At 37.6% G+C, this 24,639-nt stretch overlaps 1 protein-coding gene and 1 long non-coding RNA gene across 3 annotated transcripts in view; both read left to right on the top strand.

The window, feature by feature from the left end:
- Positions 1 to 24,639, top strand: part of LOC149148278 (D-xylose-proton symporter-like 2) — a 476,099-nt gene that overhangs the window by 23,520 nt on the left and 427,940 nt on the right. For both annotated transcript variants that reach the window (XM_089437884.1, XM_089437883.1), the window contains exon 2: positions 10,512 to 10,621. In XM_089437884.1, coding sequence (XP_089294010.1) covers positions 10,512 to 10,621 — 110 coding nt within the window. The remainder of the gene's footprint in view (positions 1 to 10,511; positions 10,622 to 24,639) is intronic.
- LOC149148279 (uncharacterized) lies at positions 12,591 to 13,473 on the top strand. The gene is made up of 3 exons (XR_016263796.1): positions 12,591 to 12,713; positions 12,822 to 12,898; positions 13,028 to 13,473. It is a non-coding gene; the product is annotated as an uncharacterized LOC149148279 (long non-coding RNA).

Raw genomic sequence — 24,639 nt, forward strand, 5'->3', positions numbered from 1 at the left:
TCCGCCAAGGGTGCCCATTGTCACCCTTTCTTTATATCCTGTTGGCAGAATCCCAAAGTAGAAAGCTAACAGTTGAAAGGGAAGTAGGCTTTATCCCAGGCATTAAGGCAGCAAGAGGTGTGGATCCTATAAATCATGCCCTCTTTGTGGATGATTCTCTCCTCTTGGGAGGGGCCTCGATTAAGATAGCAAGGGATTTCAATGAAATTCTTCAACACTTCTGCTTAATCACAGGAGCCTTGATCAACAAAAGAAAAAGCGATGTATACGGTTGGAATGTAGATCATCCAACTATCCTTCGAATCGCTTGCTCCTTGGGATTCCCTGGGTACGACAAATGGGAAAAGATCAACTACCTAGGCCTTCCCTTAACCTTGGGACCAAGCCCCCCTCCCTCTGGATCGAGGTAATTAGCAAGATAAAAGCAAAAGTAGCATATTGGGGAGGCAATGGCTAATAAAGGCTAGGAAGTTGGTTTTGATAAAGGCAGTCCTCGCCGCCCTCCCCATCTTCCAGTCTTCCCTCCTGCTAGCGCCCAAGCCTATCACGGAATAGATCTCCAAGCTCCTTCGGGATTTTCTATGGAACAGGGGTAAGGGCAACCAGAGCAAGTTACATTTGGTAAGATGGGATATCCTTAAAAGACCACTCCAGGAAGGTGGGTTACAGATTCGGGATCCAGGCCTGGCAAATTTGGCTCTTGGTGGAAAAATCATATGGCAGCTATATGCAGACAAAAAACACCCTGTCAGCAAGATCCTCTGGATGAAATATCTAAAGGGAGGCTCCTTGAGAAACCTTACAACAACATCTACTCCAATAGGAACAACAATTTGGAATTTAAGCAGAAGATGCATCGATCACTTACAGCTGCATTTATACAGAATCTCGGGTAATGGTCAGAGAACCTTATTATGGGAGGATATTATTCAAGGGAATGCCCCTTTGGCCTCCCTAAATTCCTGCAACGAGTTAAAAATCTGGCTAGTGAACAAAGGTCCCCTCCGGCTTGTAGACATTTGCTCTTGGGACAACAAAGGAAATTGGGTAGGATGGACTTTTCCAGGGGTCCCAGAACCTCTTCACGCTCAAAAAAACTTCTAGTATACAACGCTCTCTGGCCTCGCCCCTGTCCACCTCTCATCCAAGGATAAATGGGTGTGGGGAAGAACAAGAATTTAAACAGCAGCTCAAGGTTTCTCCTCTTTACAATCTACTCATGCCCCTTCACTGACACCGAAGCTCTGGAAATCAGTTTGGTCCCCCTTTAGCCTACCAAAGGTGAATTTCTTCACATGGTTACTCATGCATAGAAAGGCACTAACAGGTGAAAAGCTGAACAAAAGAGGGTTCCACGACCCCTTTAGATGCTGCTTATACAACTGTGCTGCTGAAACCTTTGATCACTTACTGGTTGACTGCGATTTCACATAAGCAGTCTGGAAATTGGTCCTTCACGGTCTTAGTGCTCCCTCCCCCTCCCAGATATCTGTCGTTTCTCTTTACAACTCCTGAACAGACCAAAATCTTGAGAAAAAAGCTAAAAACCCAGTCTGGAACAACATCTGGCAAGCTATTCCAAAATGTCTTTGGTGGAAAGTGTGGTTGGCTAGAAACGATTGCGTTTTCAACAACAGGCTTCTGAATTCAGTGGTGGTGGTGGCCAAAGTGAAAGTCCTCTTGCTGGAAATTGCAGGTAAATCAGTTCCTGCCTCCTCTTTATCTTCAAAAGCTTCTCGGTGGCTGGGACCCTGCTCGACAGGAGAGGGGAACGATTTAGTCAGCAAACCATTGAATGCTCCTTCTTGGCGCTTGCGACTCACTGAAGGTGACTTTCACACGTGGTGGCAGGGGACCTCAAAAGCCACAATCTTCTTTGATGGAGCGTCCAAGGGGAACCTAGGAACTGCAGGTGCAGGGGGTTTGATTCTTTCCCTGGATAGATCGAGTGAAACCGGCTTCAGTTGGGGCCTAAGCACTAGCTCGAACAATCAAGCAGAGAGTTACAGTCTCTTAAAAGCTTGTCAGATTGCGAAGGAGCTAGGTTATAAAATAATTCAAATTTTCGGAGACTCAGAGCTTTTGATTAAACTTTTAAACTCTGAAGATCATTTTTGTAATCCTGCATTAAACAAAACTCTGTAGCGAATCTGAAACACTTTGAAAGATTTTGACAGAGTTGACTCTTACCACATTCTGCGGGATTTAAACAAGCAAGCAGACTCTCTGGCAAATAAAGGCTGTCTGCTGCCTCAAGGAAACCTTAGTCTCAATGGAGGACCCTGCTCGCTTCATCCTCTGCCTTAACCAAGCTACAGTAGGCAGATCTGTATTCATTGGCCTCAACACTCAGATTGAGCGTTGTACTCGGAATTTTGAAATAAAACCCAGACACGGAGGAGATCTTCATTTTAGGGCTCTCTTGAGAGATGTCAAGCTTCCAGCCATCTGCGCTGTGCAAACCTCCAGCCACCATCCTCTCTCCCCCTCTAGCGACCATTTCCGCCTCTTTACCTCCCCCCCATCAGTGCCTCTCCTCCCTATCAGTCACACTCAGGAACGCCAAGCAGCAAGCAGAAGGAACATCAAGCAGCTGCAACCAACAGAAGGAACAACAAGCAGAAGGAACAACACAACAACAGAAGGAACAACAAGTAGAAGGAACAACACAACAATAGAAGGAACAACAAGCAGAAGGAACATCACAACAACAGAAGGAACAACCACAGCCAACAGAAGGAACAACAAGTAGAAGGAACAACACATCAACAGAAGGAACAACAAGCAGAAGGAACAACAATTAGAAGGAACAGCCACAACCAACAAAAGGATCAACAAGCAGATGTAATGAATAAAATATATAAATAATATAAATATAATGTAAAAGATAATAATCATAAATAATAGTTAAGTTAAGCTAATAATTAGGTTGAAGAGGCATGTCTAATAGGACATGACTCTTCATGAAGAGACGCTTGCGTGATATATAAGCAAGCCTCTTGTTCTCATTGTAAATCATTATCATTATCATTCTTATTCATATTTAATATAATATTTATATCCTGAATGGATATCTTGACGTTCCAAGTCTTTTGGAGTAATTAGAAGGAACTTTGTTCGCTTCATTTGGTATCAGAGCCACGTTTGGCTGATCACCAGGCCTTTGGCTATCAACCTATCATCAACCTTGTTGCTGTCATAATTGAAGCGTTTCGCTATATATTGGGAGATTCTCCATTTTTTAGGCCTTTGGCCATTAAAAAAAAAATTAACCAAAAAAAAATATAAGTAAATAAATTAAAAAAAGAAGAAAAAAAAAAGTAAAAAAACAAAAAACAAAACGGATACAAAATCTCATACCAAGTATATTTAAAGCTTTTTACGTGGAGAAGCCCGTGGTTTTAAAAACAACCCATGGTAATTGCCCATGGTATTTTAAAAAGTTAAAGGAAAAAAAGAAAAACAAAAAACAAAAGGAATAAGTTTTACTTTCTACGTGGAGAACATTTTAACGAAGGTTTTAAAAACAACCCATGGTAATAGCCCATGGTATTTTAAAAGTTAAAGAAACAAGAATACAAAAGCTCTTACGTGAAAGGTAAATATTACTTTTTACAGGAGGTTTTAAAAACAACCCATGGTAATAGCCCATGGTATTTTAAAAGTAAAAGATATTTTGATAACATTGGAGAAAAAAAAGTGTGATCTAAATAATTTTAATCGTTCAAATCTAAAGATTGTGACCATACCAAGAGTCACGTCTCATCCAAATTTTCCGAGAAAAAAATATTATTATAATTATAAAAAAGGATACTATATAAGCCTTATATAGTTACATATAAAAGGAAAAGTGGGTCTCAAAAAAGTATATATAAATTTTATATAATTATAAAGTATATATAAATATTATATAATTATAACTTTATAATATATAAAAATTATTATTATAAAATTTTTTTATTATAAGAGGGAACCAAAAAAAGAAGAAGAGGAGAATATTTGAAAAATATATATATAGGAAGTGATATTTGATAATAAAAATAGCTCCAGTTGACATATTGTTTACGTAAAAACATCAAGGAAAAAATGGAGACTAGTAATGAAAGGTTACCTGAAACCCATAGTACATGTGTTCGCACACTATTTAACATCAAAGGATCACTCGCAGGAAGAGACATCATAATCTCTATCAGTCCTACTGAAAGAAGTAATTATGTTAGTCCTAAATGTGCTAATCAATTGGTGATTCCTGAATCAAATATAGTTGAAACAATTTTTTTTGGCAAAAAATATGATATAAGCAATTTGCACCTAAATATTGGAGATTATACTTTTACCTCACAATTCACCGTGCAAACCCTATCTTTTAACGATAGTGACATTGTTTTGGGATCACCATGGATGAAAACTCTAGGTTCCTTTATTCTAAATACTAAGAAAAAGTTTTTAACATTTTCTTACAAGAAGAAGAAAATAAAGCTCCAAGATGTTACACTGAAACCTAATTCAGTAACGCCAGAAGATATATCGGATATTTCAAAAGTAATTTCTCAAGAAGGTAAAAAAGTATTACAAAATATGCAAAATGAAATTGACAAAAATGAAGAAGTTTCTCGACTTAAAAACCATAGTGAAAAATTGTTGACGCAAATTAAGATACTAAAGAAGGATAAGAAGTCATTAGAAAACCAGGTACAACAACTTATCAAGAAGAAAACATCAAATGTAGGAATTCAAGTTGATGACAAAACAACACATACCGATTCAGTGAATGTCACAACTCAGGAAGAAGACAAGCAAGTTGAAGAAAAGACGCGCGTGGATGTTGCAATTCAAATGATGAACATCCCCAATGAATGTTTCATAACAAACTCAACATCTTCGCCAGAAGACAATATAAAAATTGTCGCATGCCCAGTAAGGAAAAATCAAACAAAAAAGGTTCCATATCGGCGTCCGAATCATGAGAACAGACGAATCAACCATGCTACATATTTGAACAAGTCAGAACCGAAACAACAAACTGATGTTCCAGATAATAGTGATGTAATCTCAATCCAGTCTTATGCTAACAAGTCATCACAAAATTCCAGTGATCAGAATGCTATACAGAAGATTAATCTGGGATGGTCTGATCCCTTCTCGGTGCGACAATTTTGTTTGTCACTAAGAAGATCATATCAACTTGTATCGACGAGGATGACTATTCCAAAACAGAAAGACTTTCAAAGCCGAAAAAGAGATCAAGCTTTTTTTTTCATCGACAAGCTTTGAGGACAAAGCTTTTTGAGGAAGGAGGCAATGTAACGAATAAAATATATAAATAATATAAATATAATGTAAAAGATAATAATCATAAATAATAGTTAAGTTAAGCTAATAATTAGGTTGAAGAGGCATGTCTAATAGGACATGACTCTTCATGAAGAGACGCTTGCGTGATATATAAGCAAGCCTCTTGTTCTCATTGTAAATCATTATCATTATCATTCTTATTCATATTTAATATAATATTTATATCCTAAATGGATATCTTGACGTTCCAAGTCTTTTGGAGTAATTAGAAGGAACTTTGTTCGCTTCAGCAGAAGGAGCAACACAACAACAGAAGGAACAACAAGCAGAAGGAACATCACAACAACAGAAGGAACAACAAGCAGAAGGAACAAGCCAACAGAAGGAACAACAAGCAGAAGGAACAACACAACAAAAGAAGGAACAACTAACAAAAGGAACATCACAACAACAGAAGGAACAACAAGCAGCCCAAGGGGAAAAAGAAGGAAGCAAACCAAATGGAATACAAGACAAGAAGAATCAGCCCTCTCAGGAGTAGTCAATCTACAAACCTTGAAAACATACCAGAGAATCAGTGTTATGTAAATTTTCTTTACTAGTAGGACAATATGTTAGACAATATTCAAGAATAGCTATAGAAATCTATGAATTTTTGAATATAAGCACAGGAGAAGGGACTACGTTCCCAACACATTCTCACGGCTTAGTTTCCACTTATGCTACAGTTGATTGTAATAGGAGCTTGCTCCATCACAACTTTTGGTAATATATCCACTATCCGATCTTGTTAAAAAAAGAAAAACTTGATGGCCCTTAACAATATATATATATATATATATATATATATATATATATATATATATATATATAACTAAACTATATAGTTATTATATGATAAATTGTAATTTAACAACTATACCGTATTAACTCATATAATATAATGTTACAAATGGGAGAAATATGAAAAATGGGAGCAATGGTCGAGATGGGTGAGTGAATGTCGGAGAAATAGCAACGCGGGGATAAGAAAATTGTGCTGTGGTTAAGTTGTGAAAATATTCGCCTATTTGACTTTGTATCCCTTTTAATAAAACCAAACTTGACCAACTATGAAATGTGACCTTAGGAGGTGATGTATGGATTGGATGAACAAGGCGGATGGAAAACCGGAAGACTGAACAATGCCGGAATTGTTGGTAATGGAAAAAACGACTATTCGGTGTAGAGGATAAGTGGATGAAGGTGTAGTCGCTGCTATTCGGTGACAGAGGGTGGGAGAATGGACTAGCAAGAGATGAAATCAGTCACGTTGGTTGGTCAAAGCTGCCTTGTGGTGGCCCAACTGAAGCAACAACGATGGATATTACGGTCGGTGACAGACTCTGATCTCTCGCAGAGGCGGATGCTTTGGAGAAGGCGGTTGTCTGTATGGGCTGTTGGAGACCGCGGCAACAATTTTTGACAAACGGCTGCAGGGGAGACAACAACGTAGCAGTGTGGAACTGCGTGATGGTGGCAGCGGTAGGAGCTAGTTGAGATGGTGGGCAAGGAAACTGTCGACAGTGTGGTTTAGTAGTCGCCGTTATTCGGTGATAGAAGGTGGGAGAATGGATCAACAGGAGATGAAATCAGTGACGTTGGTTGGTCAAAGTTGCCTTGTGGTGGTGGCCCAATTGAAGCGACGATGGTGGATATTACGGTTGGTGACAGAGTCTGATCTCTCGCGGAGGCGGATGCTGTGGAGAAGGTGGTGGTCTGTATGGGCCGTTGGAGATCGCGGCAACAGTTTTGTGATAGGCAATTGCAGGGGAGACAACGACGCAACAGTGTGGAACTGTGTGATGGTGGCAGCGGTAGGAGCTAGTTGAGACGGGGAGCAAGGAAACCGTCGATGGTGCAGTTGAGTTGTCTGTTCACATCGATCTATTAAGTGTTGAATGTTGTGTGAGAACGCGGTTGTTGTGTTGGTGTGAGACGACTGCAGCACTGGTCGTCTATCCTTTTATGTAAATGTTTTTATTTTTTTATTTTTTTTATAAATTAGTTTTTGACAATGTTTTCTTTAAATTATTTTTCGACTTTTTTTTTTGATAATTGTTTTTGTTCTCTTTTTTTTTTTTTATAATGTATATATTGATTTTTTTTTTAAATTATATAATCTTTTTTTTTTTCTTTTAACCTTTATATATATATATATATATATATATATATATATATATATATATATTTAAATGGCCAAATGCCTGAACGACGAAACTGAGAAATAGAGAAACTCCAACTCGAGCGAAATGCTTCAATTATGACGACAACAACATTGACGCAAAGTTGATGGCCAAAGACCTGGATTGAAGAGCATGGCTCTGTGTAGCAGTGGAGCGGCCAGAGGAACGATCTGCTATGATACCAAATGGTATGAACAAAGTTCTTTCTTCTAGTTAAATACTCCAAAAGACTTGGAATATAAAGATCTCCATTGAGAATAAGAATATATGTTACAAAGGATGAATAAGATGATGATACAATGAGAGTGAGAGTCATGTCCCATTTAGACATGCCTCTTCAACTTAATTATTAATTAACTAATCATGATTACAATTATCCTCATTACTTATATTTATATTATTTATATATATTTTATTCGTAACAACTGTTGTATACTGCCTTGCCTTCTCATGATTTGACTGAAATTTGTGACTGCTGCTAGGAGTTGGTCAATGAATGTTATATGTGCTGATTGAAGCTGTTCTTTAGAAGCTTTGGTAACAGAATGCATTCACTGATGTACTTGATTCCTTGAGATGAGATTGTATTTGTTGATAATGGTAGCAAGACTTTTAGTTGAGCAGAATTATGAATATTTGATGAAAACCAACTGCTAAGGCTTGACAATGATTAGAATATGTTTTCTGGTCCAAGCTATATTGTGGTACGTGTAATATCAACTAATTGGGGAACAACTGCAGTATTCTCATCATAATATTGATGTTGGAGACTGCGGGTTCAGGAAGTGACACTGTTACTCTAGTGACAATTAACTGGGAACATAATCAATTATTTAAGTCCTATGTCTGCACATTTCACACCCCATCCTGAGAGTTAACTCAAGGCAGAACAATGACTGGTTAATCATAGATAGAGATCTTTGTAATTACTCAGGTCTTGGACCATACTTGTTGTAGCTACAGTGCATGAAAAGATGTGACTGCTATTCTAAGACAGAAAACATAGGTTACATGTCTTCTACTTGTTACTATCATTCCTTTGATGATCTGAGGGACATTGCATTAGATTTGAATTAAAATTTCTTGAAGGCTTCAACATCTTCAGTAAGGAACTTCATTATCATCTACAGTTGCAACTAGTTGGACAGTGAACTTAGTGCTGATTGTGACAGTGGTGTATAACAGTGTGATATATGGCAGTGCTGGAGCAAGGATTTGATAGATGATGCAGTAGTAATTTTGTGTGACAGTGATACCTTGTTGGCCACATCCTCTTGATGGCAGTATTTACTATTATCTGATGTATGATAGAATCCTTGTGGATGAGGATTGTAGGAGCAGAGCATTGATGACTAAGAGTTTTAGTGCAATAACTGACTTTGTGGCAGTAAGAATTGCAGCAGCTGTAAATGGAGCAGTAGCAGCAGAGAGTGAACAACAGTAGTTGTGTGTGTAACAGCAGTGGTGGATGGGAGCAGTTGCAACAACAGTGTATAGCAGTCAGTGGCAGCAGTGATCCGTGACAGTAGTAGTAGAGGTGACAGCGGATAGAAGCAGTGGACAGTGGTAGTGTGGCAGCAGCAGAAGCAGTGGCAGTTGTAGTGGTAACAATTTATTATACCTGGGCCATTATCCCTGGTACAGGAGTCTAATCTCTGAGGGAGCATTTACTTCCTTCCAGCATTGCTGGTAAAACCCTTGGGGAGTCTTGTACTTCCTTCCATACCCTTTTGGTAAATGTGTATGTACATCATACATAACACAACTTGGTTTGGACGTTATTTCTGGTGTACTGTCTTTCATGTGATGTGGTTTTGATGGTTTCTATTATGCTCTGAATGTTTGAGTAAGAAACTAACCAATTGTGTAAAAAGGAGAAACACTGATTCACCCTCCTCTCAGTATTTCCAACAGAAAGGTTGCTGAAGTGACAGTGGCAACCAATTCTCTTGTTTACCGAAGGTCTGGTTCTGCCTAGTGGGGCTTTGCACTACGCCCACTAGATTTTGCGGCAACAGGTATCATTAGCTAGCCTTCTTAATGAGTGGAAGAAGTTGACAAAAGAATTGGGAAATCCTTATTTATCATCAATTTGCCTAAAGGGTCATCTGCCTTTTGTTGGTGATTGCAAACAACCTTACTCCCTTGATTTGGGTTTTGATCAAGTTGAATGGTATGTTATTATCCAAAGTAATTCTTCTTATCAAATGCTTTGAGGATGAAGCGTTTTGAAGGAAGAGGCAATGTAATGAATATGATAATAATAATAGTAGTAATAGTGCTTACGTTGTTAAAGGACACGTATTTTTGTAAATACCCCTTAGAGAATAATTATTGTTAGGGTTCACCTTCACTGTAAATTATCATTCATTCAATAGTCAAATATATATTATATTATATGGACATCTTGTCCTATTAGCATTTAAAGTTTAAACTGTAAGTGTTTATTTCATCTAGAGCCAGAATCTGCTTGGAGCTATAAGTAATATGATCCTTCTTCATCTCCTTAGGCATACGTTTACTATGAGTGAGATCACTGAGTTTACTTTTTAAATGCCTTATACTCATCTATTTACGGTTAAAATCTTTGTTGGACGTGCCAATTACTTTTTTCTTCGTTTACTTATTACAAGTGCATCAAACTACGTACCAAATTGATGACCATTAATTAAATATTACATCAGCAGATGATGACTAAAGTGAAGGTTCAGATAAAATGAATTTATGTTCTCTTTCTGTTATGGCTTAATGAATGTATGAAGGGATCACAGAGATGGATTTCGTCAATTTTATCTATATTAGCAATTCTAGCTTAGGATTTCCTCATCCTTGGTCCAGCCTGAAATTTTTGGGATAATTATAAACATTGTGCTTATGATTGATACATACGAATTATCTGCTATATTGATTTAAATTTTATATATACAGTGATATGCTTTTTTATATTGTTTCCAAGTTCATGTTCTTGATCAATTACTTCTATGCTTTTAGGGGCAAGTCAAAGCGAGTTCTGCAGATTCAGACATTGAGGGCGCCAGAGAACCTCTTATTAGCTCAAAGGAAGCACCGGAAATGTTTACTTGGTCTTCTCTCATTTTACCGTAAGCATGCTTACACTTAGTAATCTTTTGCTTTTGCATATATATATATATATATATATATATATATATATATATCTATATATCTGAAGTCATCCTGCATACTTCCGATTTTAACATCTGAAGCCAATCTATCAATTTAAAACTTTCAGAAAATAACTTCGACCCATATGGTTATACACTTCAATGGCTTTGGTAAAAAAAACTGCTGTATGAACAATTGGTTATTACTACTATACTAATGAGTTCGTATATTCTAATGATCACAAATTCTCTAAGCTTGACATCCTTAAAGAATTAAAAACTAGTTTCCCTTTCCCATGAAGGTCTGAGTGATACAAGAACCTATCTCTAAGATTTCTTATATCTAGTCTTCTTGATTTTCCTTCTTTTATTACGTGATGAATTTTTCCTTGAACTATCATATGTAGTGTTGAATTTTGTAACTATGTTTGTTCTGCATAATGTATATTTTGGTCCCTGATGTGTTTATATTGATTATTGTAAAGTGTGTTCTTCATGCTAGAGTCAAAAGAAAATTATATTTTTGAGTCATGTCCTTTCAGACTTTTGAAAGAAGAAAACTTGAATTTTTAAATTTGAAATTTTTGGCTCCAAGTTTGTCAAGTCAGCCTAGGCAGAGTCACGCCCATTTGACCCAGCCAGTTCACTATATAAAGACAGTTCGACCTCCTCCTCAGGGACGTAATTCGATCTATCTTATCAAGAATCTTTTGGGTAAGTAAGCGAAGGACATGAAAAACAAGGAAGACGAAAAGAAGGACGAATTCATATCTTCTCTCTCTCTTTCTAGTTCGCACGTGTGGAAAGACTCTCTCTCTCCAACTTGCACTTTTTTTAGGTGGTTTCTGTTGCAGAAGCCGAAATTCTGGTCAGAACAAGGAGACTGAAATTCGGCCTAGAGAACATCAGAAGCGCAGGCTGTTGGATCAGATTGGAAGGCTTGACTTGGAGGGTTTGACCATAGATTTGTTGACGGTTAGTTTGACCTTGTTGTCGCGCGGATTGACACGACAACGCTCAGACCGGGGGCTGTCACTCTGATCCCCGATCCCTCCGTTTAAGCCTGTTTCCCGCGGCTAAGGGGGGTAGTCCCTGTGAGATGATGAGGCCAACTGTCGACCAGTTGGTTGGGAAACACGAGATACGATATAAAAAGGGCTTGATGGATTTGGTTAATTTAGCAGACCAGTGCCTTAAGAGATTGCGGATAAGACGATTACTTGTTAAATGATATAAAAAAAAAAACATGGACCATGAACAGCAACCATCTATCATCACATGACCAAAACGATATCCAGCAATTGAAAACTTCGAAAAGATGAATGCTTAAAACCACCACGAGAATCGTAAATTATTAACCAGATATCATATTTCGCATCTCGGCTTGAAAACTTAGATCCCAGCATGAAAGATATACATGAAAACCACTGGGACTGGCAAAAATAATTTCCCACAAAATTTTTAATCGAATTTTTTTTTTTTTTTTTTTTTTTATATTAGAAAAATGAAATTTAAAAAATCTAAAAAAATTAAAAAATAAAATCTATTTTAAAACTAAATTATATTAAAACTAAACTATGACCCTAAAAATCCCTTAGAAAATATTTTTTATTTTTATTTCTTTTTCATAAATAAAAAAAAATCTAATTTAATTATTACAAAACAAAACTTTATAAAACTAAATCAAATTCTAAATAAAAGAAACTATTTCTATAGCCCACGAATTTTATAAATGCATTTTTTTTTGTTTTTATATATATAAATCATAAAACAAAATCAGAGATTTATGAAACGAATCTAATTAAAACAAAACAAAATTAAAATCTAACTGAAACTACGCTAAACTACGTCTGTCCCCTTTTTTATTTTATTTGAAACACAATTTAAAAAAAATGTAAAGGAAATAAATTCAAAACAATAGCCGTGACTATACCCTAACCCTAATCGTGCAAAACGTATTGCATAACAGAAGAACGAATTACCTGGCTGTAGACGTGAATGAGGTTTGATGCCCACGTAAATATTTTTAGGAGAATCGGAATACGATCCAAGATATTACCTGGCCCGAAAGGTTGAGTCGAAATGTCTGCGGGTGCTGGTGTTGTTTCAATGCGTTCCCCTTTTTATCTGTGCGTGGACGATTTTTAATGTCGAAATATCTGCATATCAATCCTTGCAGGACTACGAAGATATCCCCAGCGAGGGCTACACGCTACGGTGTCGATATTTCACGCGTACAGTGCCACTGATCCGCAGGTAATGGTGAAGGGAACGCGTTTTTTTTTTTTTTTTTTCGATGGAGAAATCTGAGCGCTGAGCAGATCTGTTACCTTTGATCGCTTGACCCGTGCAAGAAAATTTTAAAATGATTTGTATACAATGCAGATAAAGCCGCTGAAAGAAAAGGAATGAGGATCGAAAAAATTCTGATGAAGACGGCGGCTTGGCAAGGGATGCGGCGCGATTCGATTTGGCAGAATGCTGATATACAGTTCGCTGGTAATGCTTCGACCAGAGATAGCTGATGGCGGCCAGAGAATATTTGAAGTCGATTTGGAGACCACACTTTTGCTTTCGATCTGAACGCTTGTAAATGGATCGGTTAAATCTGGGCTTTCGATTTTCGACTGAGCATTGCATTCAATTTGCTGGCGTTTTCAATCAAGCTTCACAACTCAGAACGCACCATCAAACCCGGAACTCACGCTGAGGGCAGCTCTGTCATGGGATACCCTTGATGGCAGCGGGTTTTGAATCTTACACGGATGCATATGCTGGCCGCACTGGAGATTGACGGCTGCGTTATTTGTGACACTGAATCTCTTGACCAGATCCACGTATATTACCCACGCTGACAGCCTTTGAAAACTGATTTGCAGCTACGCTCTGACAGATTGTTTCTGAAAACCCTGTACAAGAAAACAAAACCCTAATGAAAACTGTACAAAGGCAAAAATTTTGAAATTTGAAACCCTAGATCAGAAAATTTTGAAACCCTAGACAGCTGACTAATATACAAATTGTGGCCCCTGAAATGCCAGATTTAGCAATAACAGCAGTAATGTTTTCAATATATCAACAATTTTGAACTTCACTGTGAACAGAAAGAAAATCTCTCAATGTAAAACAGAAAAGAAACTCCTAATGATTAACCCAGGGCACAATCAGCTGGGCTCTGCACAGAAAAGCCTGCGGGAGTTGGCTGGTTCAGCCGAGAACTTCCCCGAACGCCCACAAAATGTCCTTCAAAAAATGTTTTCCTGCACATCTCAAGCAACCATCAGCAAAGAGAGAGAGAAAGCTGCTAGATCTCAGGAAATAATGGAGATACCTGCCATTATTTCAGAAACCCTAGCAGCCCTCAAACCCTAGCAGGTGAACAAGATACCTGTGCTCACACTACTCTAAAAAACAAGCTATGATTAATGGCTGAAAACTGAAATATGCAGAAAATTAAAGATCTCACAGCAATCCCAGAGAGTAACACCAGCCAGTTTAAACCCCAAAGTCTTCTTTATTAATCAGAAATCAGATTACAAGAGAGCTTTCAGTACAGACTCACAGATCAGATGATTTGAAATGACCCCCTAAGACCCTATATAAAGGAAATGATCCTAACGGCTAGTTCAGTGACCCATGTAGAAATGATCTCGACCGTTGATGAGGATCAAGACATCTCTTGATCTCATCCGTCGATTTATTAACTTAAAATATTATTATTTTATTAGTTAGGGTTTTTGCTTCATTTTTTAATTTTTTATTATTTTTATTGATTTTTTAATTTTTTAATTCATTTAACATGGATCACTGAACTAAGCTTTCGGAAACATCCCCTAGGACCTAGGACTTAGGACTCATGAGGGGATTTACAACATTTTCAACCCTCAAGACACATTTCATCATGATTTTTTTACAATTTACATCTCAAAGGGATGAATCCACTTAGTACAGACCCTCATAGAACACCCAGCTCTGCGACACAACGATAATCTAGCAGATCAACACACTAGGATTCTCCTAAAGTTCAAATGACAAAATCAATTCCGGCTTTGGGGTCAGGTTTGAAGGAAAACTCTGCCGATCCGTGGATCGGTGAGACAAAAAACCTTCCGGGACGTAGATTATCATCAGAAAGTTAGGTCCACCTAAGCAAATTACATACATGACTTCATGTCTGCTAAGATTATTTACAGTTAATACATGCAGACTGGGTTTACAATCAGAAAAAATCAAGCTGCTGATGATGGAAGGATGGCACGGACATGCTGATCAGGTGCTGCTTCTTTCTGTCAAGAAAAATAGGGTGCACTGCATGGGTAGTTGACCAGTAGAGGTCAACAGACCTAATTATTGACTAGAGGTCTAGTTGTGTCTCTTGTTGAACGAAATAATTTCTCTATTGAAAATGTTCCTGGGTTTTTCCCCGTAGTGGTTTTTCCTAGGGTAAATCTTGTGCTCTCTTTGTGCATTGTGGTCTCTACTGTTCTACTAATTTTGTATGGTTGAATTTCCGAAGTATAATTACTTAATGGTATACTTGAAAAATTAAAATAAGATCAACATCATTAGAAGTAATTATCAGTTTTTAGAAATATTGTGCTAGTATGTATTGGACTTGAAAAATCAACATGGTATCAAAGCTTTGGTGAAGGAACATTGAGATCACCCTTGAAGTAACCCTACATTGAGATTGTTACCACAAAATCTAGCAGACATTGGAGAGGGAAACTCTACAAGACAAGAGCTAGCTAAAGTGCTAATGATGGGGTAGAGGCCCAATGTCACCTCAGCCAAAACCCCCTGCTCTTTACAGATTTCACCGATGGGAGGAGTCCTGGTAATGTTGGTGATCACTTAAAATGGATATGCTAGGTATATGGCATTAAGTGACCAAGATAGAGCTCATTCAAAAGAGAGGCTCAATAAAGGCACAAGGCTTCAAAGAAGCAAATTGCTCTCTAAAAAGGTCATAGAAAAGAAGGAACACGACTGAGGGTTTTGAGGTTTTTCATTGGTAATAGGTATTGACAAGGTCAAGGGCAGAAAGAAAAGGCTTCTTATGATATACTTCAACAAGTACTAAGCTCATACAACCTTCAAGGAATCCCTCAAGTTGAGGGGAAAAGAATTAAGGTTTCCCTCTTGGAGTAACACCTAGGGCAAAAGATTTTATGGATGAAATTTGAGTGGATGCCCACCAAACTTGGAGAATAGGTAGCCTAGACTCTAAGCTTGATGTTTAGGTTCTCAAATCACCCACAATATTTCTCCCTAAAATTTTGTTGCAAGCCCCAGATTTTTGCCCTAGCCTTAAATTGATTGATTTTAGGAGAGAGAATTATGGAGAAAATTTAGGATTGATCACCAATGACTTGGATTAGTGCCTTGTTCTTTAGACATATGGAGTCAAGGATGAAAAAGATAAGCTAGACCCTTTCTAAGGAGGCTAAAACTTGATGCCCTAGGTATCAACTTTTAACATTTACCCACTTCAAAAGAAAATGGAGTTTGATGGAGAGATTAAAGATTTCCTCCTCTAGGAACATTCATTACATGTTGTACAATGAATAACATATGCAATACTCAACTAGATAGCCTTTCAAAATTAATTTTCAACAATTAGGGCACAAAATAGCATAACCTAGAAGCAACAATTCCATACATTAGACAATTTCAAGATAGAAAATCTTCAACAATAAGCACTTACAAGACAACATGTAGTATATCCATCCATTATCCAAAGAAGTTGTAAGGCCTTAAATTTAAAGCTTTTAACAGAGTATAATAATTCAAAATATCAAAATTGATGTTGAGTACCTACCTGGGTTCCTGTGGTTGAAGGTGCTTTTGATTTGCTCCCACTCCCATTACCAAAATGACCAAAACCTCCCTGCCAAACTGGGCACAACCTCGGTACCCAGCGCCAGAATACTTCAGAATTTCAGTACCCTGGCCCTCGTGCCCAAAAGAATCAAGAACAATCAAGGCTCAGTAATCTTTGATCAGTTTATGACTCTCTGTTGTAAATTCCTTCTCTGTTTTCTCCATTCTCCAAAAAAAAAATCCTCCCTCAAAACTCCCTTTCGACTCCCTTATAAACTCTTTCTCCCACCGTCTCCACTTCTCCACCGCCCTACCTGTCATCTCCTCGACTCTTCTTCATTACATGCCACCTGCAATGTCTCTTTGTCTCCTTTATGTTAAATGAGTGTATATTTATTACGTGAGTCATTGAGGTTGCCGACTTTGCTTCTTTTGATTGAATTGATTTTATTATGGTTTTCTTTTATTTAGTTTAATATAATGTTTTATGGAATATATTACTTATTTTATTTATAATTTTTAATAATTCACTTTATTCTTAACATATAATTAAATTAAATTATACATCAATTAAATTTAATTCATAATTTATTATTTTTATTGTCTATCTATATATCTTTGATTAAGGACTTAATCATATATATATATAGATATATATATACGGGTGGTATATTGTTAAATTTTAGGTATGTTCTATGCTTAGAGCAATTTATTTCAATTTTCACAGTTAGCTCAATTTCTTTTCCAGATTAGCAATCACATTACCATTAAAGTAAATTGCAGATAGAACATAAACATAAATTGCAGAAGACAAGCCAGGACAAAAGGACACAAGATATGGCGCTAACCAGGGACAAACCCCAATGTGGGGAAACCCTTGATCAATTCTTCTTATATGTACTTCAATAGTTCAGCAAAGAGAGAGAGAGATAGTACGTTTACAACAAAAGTCAACACTTTGACTTATTTAGATAAGAGCATAGATCATCTCTAAGAAGATGATACATGAGATCAGTTGAAGACATGCTGCGTCAACTGATTCTCCAAGGTGACTCCTTCACCTATCGTTGTGTTGCATTTCGTCATCATGCTGCACCTCACTGTGTTGCACCATGCTGCATCCATCATCACTATGCTGCATCTCATCATGCTTCATAATCATGACTGTACCCATCACTGCACTGCATTATGTGCCATTGCTGCACCACGTATCCATAATGACCTATGTGTAGGTTGCAACTTGATTGCTTCTTGTCCCTTGCTTGCTTGTTGTCCCTAGCATGCTTATTGTCCTTAGCATGCTTGCTGTTGCATGCTAGCTATCCTATGCATGCTAGCTGTAACATTGCATGCTTGGTGTATTTGCTGCTAAGTACCATACAACTGTCCCAATGTTAGTTAGGTGTCCCTTGCATGCTGCTCTCCTTCGGAGACAGATGCTCTAGCTGTTCTGGTAGTTCCCGACAGTTCCGACAGTTCCGATTGTTCTTGCCAGTTCCGGTAGTTCCGGCAGTGCCGACTGTTCCCGACAGTTTCGGTAGTTCCGGCTATTCCTGGCAGTTCCGACAATTTTGAATTTTCCTGGCAGTTCCCGACAGTTCCGGCTTTGCCCTTTGCGTCAGCGTTCCCGGCAGTTTCGATAGTTCCAGCTATTCCCGGCAGTTCCGGCAGTTCCGGCTATCCCTGAAAATTCCGGCAGTTCCCGGCAGTTCTGGCTATTCCCGATAGTTCTGGCAGTTCCAACAATTTCGGCTATTCCCTACAGTTCTCGCTGTTCTCGGTTGTTCCCGACAGTTCCCGGTAGTTCCGACAGTTCCGACAATTCTGACAGTTTCGGCTTCTGCCCTTTGGATTAGGGCAGCGTTATCCCTTAGTAACTCTCCTCCTACTAAAACCCAAAGACAAGTAGAGAGGAAGAGATCCCAAGTGTGTTGAAATGACTTGAAGGCCACCTCTATTTATATTAAAACGTTGAGCACAAGTGGGGTTTATTTGGTTGTTGGACGACCTTGACGAATTGCCCCATAGCACTGTTGTCGCACAGATTGTCACGACAACGCTCAGACCGGGGGCTGTCACCCTGATCCCCGATCTCTCCCTTTAAGCCTGTCTCCCGCGGCTAAGGGGGGTAGACCCTGTAGGAAAATGGATGACCAACTGTGAACCAGTTGGGTTGGGAGACGCGAAGGGAAACCAACACTAAATTGATTTTATGAAGTTTAATGGACCAGTGCCTTATGAAGTGAATGATGAAACAATTATTTATCAAATGCTGCAGAGATATGAGCTCGTTAACAACCATTTACCAGCAATGCTTAACTTTTTACCAAACATGAGATAATCAATAAATGCTTAATGGTTTAATGATACTCCAGCAATTTAAAACTTCGAAAGATAAAGTGCTTTAAACAATCACGTAAAATATTAACCAGAGATCACATTCATGTAGTTAATCATTCAGATGAACGTTAAAGCATGTTAAACATTCATTCCCACATCAAAATTTTAGCCTTAGCAGAAAAGATGAAACCTAAGAAATTCCTGAGCCAAGACTCAAACTGGCAAAAAATTTCTCATATATATATATATATATTTTAAATAAAACAAAATTTAAAATCAAAAGATCTAAACTAAATAAAAGAAACCCTTTTTGCCGTTTTTTATAATTTTATAATTTTTTTTTTATTATTATTAAAATCTAAAATTAAACAGAACTAAAATGCTAACTAAAGTCTTAAAAAAAAAAAAAAAAATTATGAATTTTTTATTTATGAATAAAACAGAACTTTAAATTAAAATTTAATCAGAAGCTAAATCTAAAAGAAAAGTAAATCTAAACAAAACTAAACAATCTAAAACTAATTTTTTTGTTTTTGTTTTTGTTTTTTTGTTTATTATTATTATTATTATTTTTTTTATATTTAAATAAATCTAAAATTAAATCATAAAATTTAAAACTAAGACAAAATTAATCTAATGCATGAAAAGCCTAAATAGAATTTTAACTCTAACACAAATAATAAAAAAAATGAAAATCGAACTTTTTTTATTTTATTTTTTATAAAACCTAAAACTAAGAAAACAGACCTACGCTATGAAATAAAATGACTATGAAAACTAAACCACGCTAAACATCTAAACTATAGTCTGAATAATAAAAAAAAAAGTCAAAGTCTAAATTCATGTAATTGCATTTACGTATAACCGAAAAACACAGGTAGACTTACGCTGAGACCAGAAACGAAGGTAGAATCACATATAACAACTATAAAATTTACCTGGCCCGTAAAAAAAACGCAATTTCTCACAGTTTGCAGGTTCTTTAGACGGTGGACGGAGGATGCTAGACGCCTACAGAGGAGCGATACAGGCCTAGCAGGGAGCAGCACAAGGAATGCAGGTTCCAGGAATGATCTTCGACGGCTGGCAGAGAGGATGCAGCACGCGAGGTTTGAAGGAGTTAGCCAGCGCCAAACGAAAACTTTAAATCTTTACCTGGCTCGTATATGCGGACAGAATGAATGTAGCAGCAGTGTGGAAGGAAAAGGGGCTCACGTAGGCGGCTTAGAGTGAAAACGCAAAAGTCTGTTGTTTGCAGGTATGGTTTGGTAGCTGCAGATGAGCGTGAGAGAGTTTTGATGGATAGGAGGAGCAGGTTTTCAACGTGGAGGCAATAAAATCGTGGAGTAGAGGTGTAAGATGGCAGCACGCAGGAGTCTGGATGGGCGTTTTCAAGAAAAACACGCTTGTTCTCAATGCTGTCTGCAAGCGTTGAGGGTGAAGACAACTCTGTAGAAGGACAAATCACGCAGAGCAATAACAGTGGCAAAGTAGAGGTGAGAGAAAGCATAGAACGCAGGCCCGACAGCTGTGCAGCGTTGATAAACCCTCGGGTGCTTCAAAAACCCTGCAAACTTGAAATGACCAATCGCCAAAAATAATATGTGCATAAAACAAAATTTAAAGCCCTAGATGATCTAAACAATATTCACAACTTTTGACTCTTAAACAACCAGGTTTATCAATAATCCACAACAATATTTTTAGAACTTCAGATTTTTATGAAATGCTTTAGAAATCTCTCATGCAAATCAGAAAACAAACTCGAATAATAAACCCAGGATCAAAACTAGTTGGGCTCTGCAAGAAAATGCTTGCGGGAGTTGGCTGGTTCAGCCGAGAACTTCCCCAAACGCCCGTTGATACTCTTCAATAAGGGTTTCCTGCACAGCTCACTTTAACCATCAATAAAGAGAGAAAAAACAATACTAGATCTCAAAAGCAGTGGAGATACCTGCCATTACTTCAGAAAATCTAATACCATTCAAACCCTAGCAAGTGAACAAGATACCTGTGCTCAACAATACTCTTCAATAAGCTGTTACTAATGGCTAAAAATTAAAATATGCAGAAAATAAAATAGCTCACAACACTTCCAGAGAGTAACACCAGCAAGATTTTAACCCTAAAGTCTTTCTTTATTAGCACTAGAAAAAGTTTACAAGAGAGCTTCTTCAGCACAAGACTCCAAGATCGAGTCTCCCTCTCAAATGACCCCTAGCACCCTATTTAAAGGAAAAATTCCCAATGGCTAGTTCGAGTGATCCACATCAAAATGATCTCGACCGTCGATGAGGATCAAGACATCTCTTAATCTCATCCGTCGAATTTTTTAATGCATTAAAAATTGAAATTCTGCATTTATTTACTCAAAAATATTATTATTTTATTATTTTTAGGTTTTTTCTTTATTATTTTTTTTATTTTTATTTAATTTTATTTATTTATTTATTTATTTTTTATAAATTTTATTATTTTTTATATATTTTTTAAAATTTTTATTTTTTCAGTTATTTTTTTAAATTTTTAAATTTTAAATTTATTTTTAAATGGATCCTCGAACTTAGCCTTTGGAAAAATCACCTAGGACCTAGGACCTAGGACTTACGAGGGGATTAAAACATTTTCTAACCCTCAAGACACTTTACATCATGACTTTTACAACTTTACATCTCAAGGGGGAGAACCCATTTGACATAGACCCTCATAAACCACCCAGTTCTGCGACACAACTATAATCTAGCAGATTAACACACTAGGATTCTCCTACGATTCTAATGACAAAATCCATTCCGGCTTTGGGGTTAGGTTGAAGGAAAACTCTGCCGATCATAGATCGGTGAGACAAAAAACCTTCCGGAACGTAGATTATCACTAGGAAATTAGGTCCACCTAGGCAATTTACATACACGACTCATATCTGCTAAGATTATTTACAATTTGCACATGCAGACTGCGTTTACAACATAATATGATCAAGTCGACGATGACTGTCGAATGGCACAGACATGTCGATTAAGCGCTACCCCTTTTGTGAAAAAAGGGGGTGTACTGCTATGGGAAGTTGACACGTAGTGGTCAACAAGCACAAATAAATTCATATCTCCATGAATAATTATTGGAATCGGATGATCTTTAGATCAATCCTACACCGCTCGATGAGAGGGATCCAAGAAAAATATCAACTTCCATTAATAAGATGACCCACATGGAGTTTGGCCCTAGTTGCCAATTTTAACATATATATATATATATATATATATCAAAAGGCCCCATTTGCTATATATATATATATTATGGTGAGTTAGAAATTTACTTCGATAATCGATTTATTAACTTAAGCATAGATAGAGTCTAACATTAGCCGATATGTATACTATGCACTACATGTGGGTCATGCATATGTAGCTATCATATGGATGCCTCGTATGTGTGCTAATATTCACATTCTATATGTAATTATAGGTCGGTCATTACAGAAGTAGATCCAAAGACATAAAAAATAACTTCCAAGTATTGAAATGCATCCAATAGATCTTCAATAGCCAAGAAGGAACAAGTACAAAATTCTTCTAATGAGTCGAATTGTCCAAGAGATGATGATGAGAGACTCAAATGAGGTCTCTTCTATTTATATGTGTTCTAGCAACCTTACTTTAAGCCTAGAAGCCCCTCTCAGTTGTCAAATGGAGGGAAAAACTAATTTTGGTTACAAGCCAACCACATAGCCAATGTAAAATCATAAAGATAAACCTATGTTGTTGGAAACGCCTAAAAAGGTGGTGTATCAGTACCGAGGACAGCCCGAAATGAAGAAACGGTTTTGAAACGCGGCCGAAACGCCGTTGGCCGTACCATATGGCGTTTCGCGTTTCGCTATTTCAAAACCCAGTACGGTATAGCCGGTGGTGTTTCAGCCCTATTTCAGCTGCTATAGGGCATGTTTCAAGCAGCAAAAAGGTGAAATTAATTATTTTTTTTACTTTTTTTGGCCAGCTCAAGGGGTGAAGAAGGGCGTGGGCCCCTTCTAACACCCAAATGCCCAAATTTAGAGCTCTCTCTTTCTAATCTTGATATTTCTGCCAGTGGTGGTGCAAGTGCAACTGGAAGTACTAGTAGAGTTGCCTATTCTATTGAACAAGCATCTTGTTCTATCTTTGCTGATGAGGATGAGGAGGTTATTAGTAATGATATGTTAATGTAGCCATAATTGTCTTTAGCTCATGTTTTATTTCATTTTTAGCACATAAAGCCTCACATATAAAGGTTGATTTTGGAGCCTTGAATGTAAAGTCTCATCTATAAAGGCTAATTTTGGATATTTGCTTCATGTAATCATCTATTGGAGTTAATATAAATTTGGATATCCTTCTAAAATGTCATTTATATGTCTCATTCTTTATTTTCTTGGAAAATAATATGTTACTTAATATTTGACTATATACATATATATGACGTTTTGATCACATTTCCATTTTCCGGGGGTTGCGTTTCGGGCCATCCTCGTTTCAGAAACTTCTAGACGTTTCGTGCAACTTAGAGATAAACCCACAAGAGGGCCAAAATGTTGACGTCATCACTGCGTAGGCCTCTTGGAGGTATGCGTTGAGCTCTCTTGGTGCCAAACTAAAGGAAGAGGGCTCCAAAAATCATCCTCTAGGGGTTGGCCCCTAGATATCCATGCAAATCATCATGTGGACGCCAGTTTTGTGTTTGGGGTACAAAATGGGTCTCATGGGTCTCTTGGTGATAGAATCACCTGAATATGCTCCATCGTTCAGGGCTCAGAGGATGGTGCTAGCCCTCCCATGAGTCAAAGGGTGAGACAAACCTCACCTAGCCCTTGGATCAATTTCCAAACCATGTGTCAAAGGGTGAGACAAACCTCACCTAGGCCTTGGATCATCTCATGAATAATGTGGGGCAAAATGCAGACTGTTGTGGTGCTAAAGGTGCCCATGGAATGAATTAATGATGATCTGCAAGTAACAAGAGTCCCATGGCTCTCAACTCTTCACCCACATGGTGTCGTATGTTCCTCTAGTGGACTTAGGCCCCAGTTAAGTTGCCCAGCCCATGATGAAACCACTTTCCAATCACACATAATGTCCAGTGCTGTATCTTAACTATTAGGTACAATAATTCATTAGTGCATCTAAGTGAACCAAGATTGTTAATCAAGGGCACATTGGGATTTCATATGGGGCTTCCCTTCCAAATTTGGGGCTTTGATCTCGAAGTAGTATTACTTCCCTAGGTAGGAGCGGTTAATTGATAGGTGGCATGTGAATGATGATGAAAAGTATGGCGACAGAGGCATCTCAAGGCCAAATGTCATGAGTGCAAGGATGATGATGATGAGGGATGTCCACATATTGTGCATACAAATGTGAGGAGGGAGCAATCATGGTTACATGAGTTACCCCAACCTTTGTTTTTCCACCCTTCTTTATTTTCCTTTTGTTTTTTCTTGATTTTTCTTTGTATTATTGCTTGAAGCTCCAGGAAATGAGAGCATGTTGTGAATGATGTAAAACAATTATTACCCCCTTAAGGTGGGGCGGTTCATCGCCCACCATGAGTTGGGACGTGCATGGGTTCCATTTAATGATGTGAGGGACACTCATGAGCCCTAGGAACAAGGGTGATGGCCATAATGATAAGGGGTAGAGCTCATGTTTGGATTTTTCCCACGTGCTATATTAAATGTCCTAACCATCTTTTGCATTTTGTAATTTTCTTTTCTTTTGTTTCTTGCTTGTGGCCATACTATGCTTTTAACTTTCTTTTAGCTACATCAACCTTTGGGGCAATGTTTCTAGGCCCCGACCCAG

Source organism: Pinus tabuliformis, chromosome 9, assembly GCF_031772625.1.
Source record: "Pinus tabuliformis cultivar Carrire ecotype Pingquan chromosome 9, CPIR1, whole genome shotgun sequence".
NCBI classification, from domain to species: Eukaryota; Viridiplantae; Streptophyta; class Pinopsida; order Pinales; family Pinaceae; genus Pinus; species Pinus tabuliformis.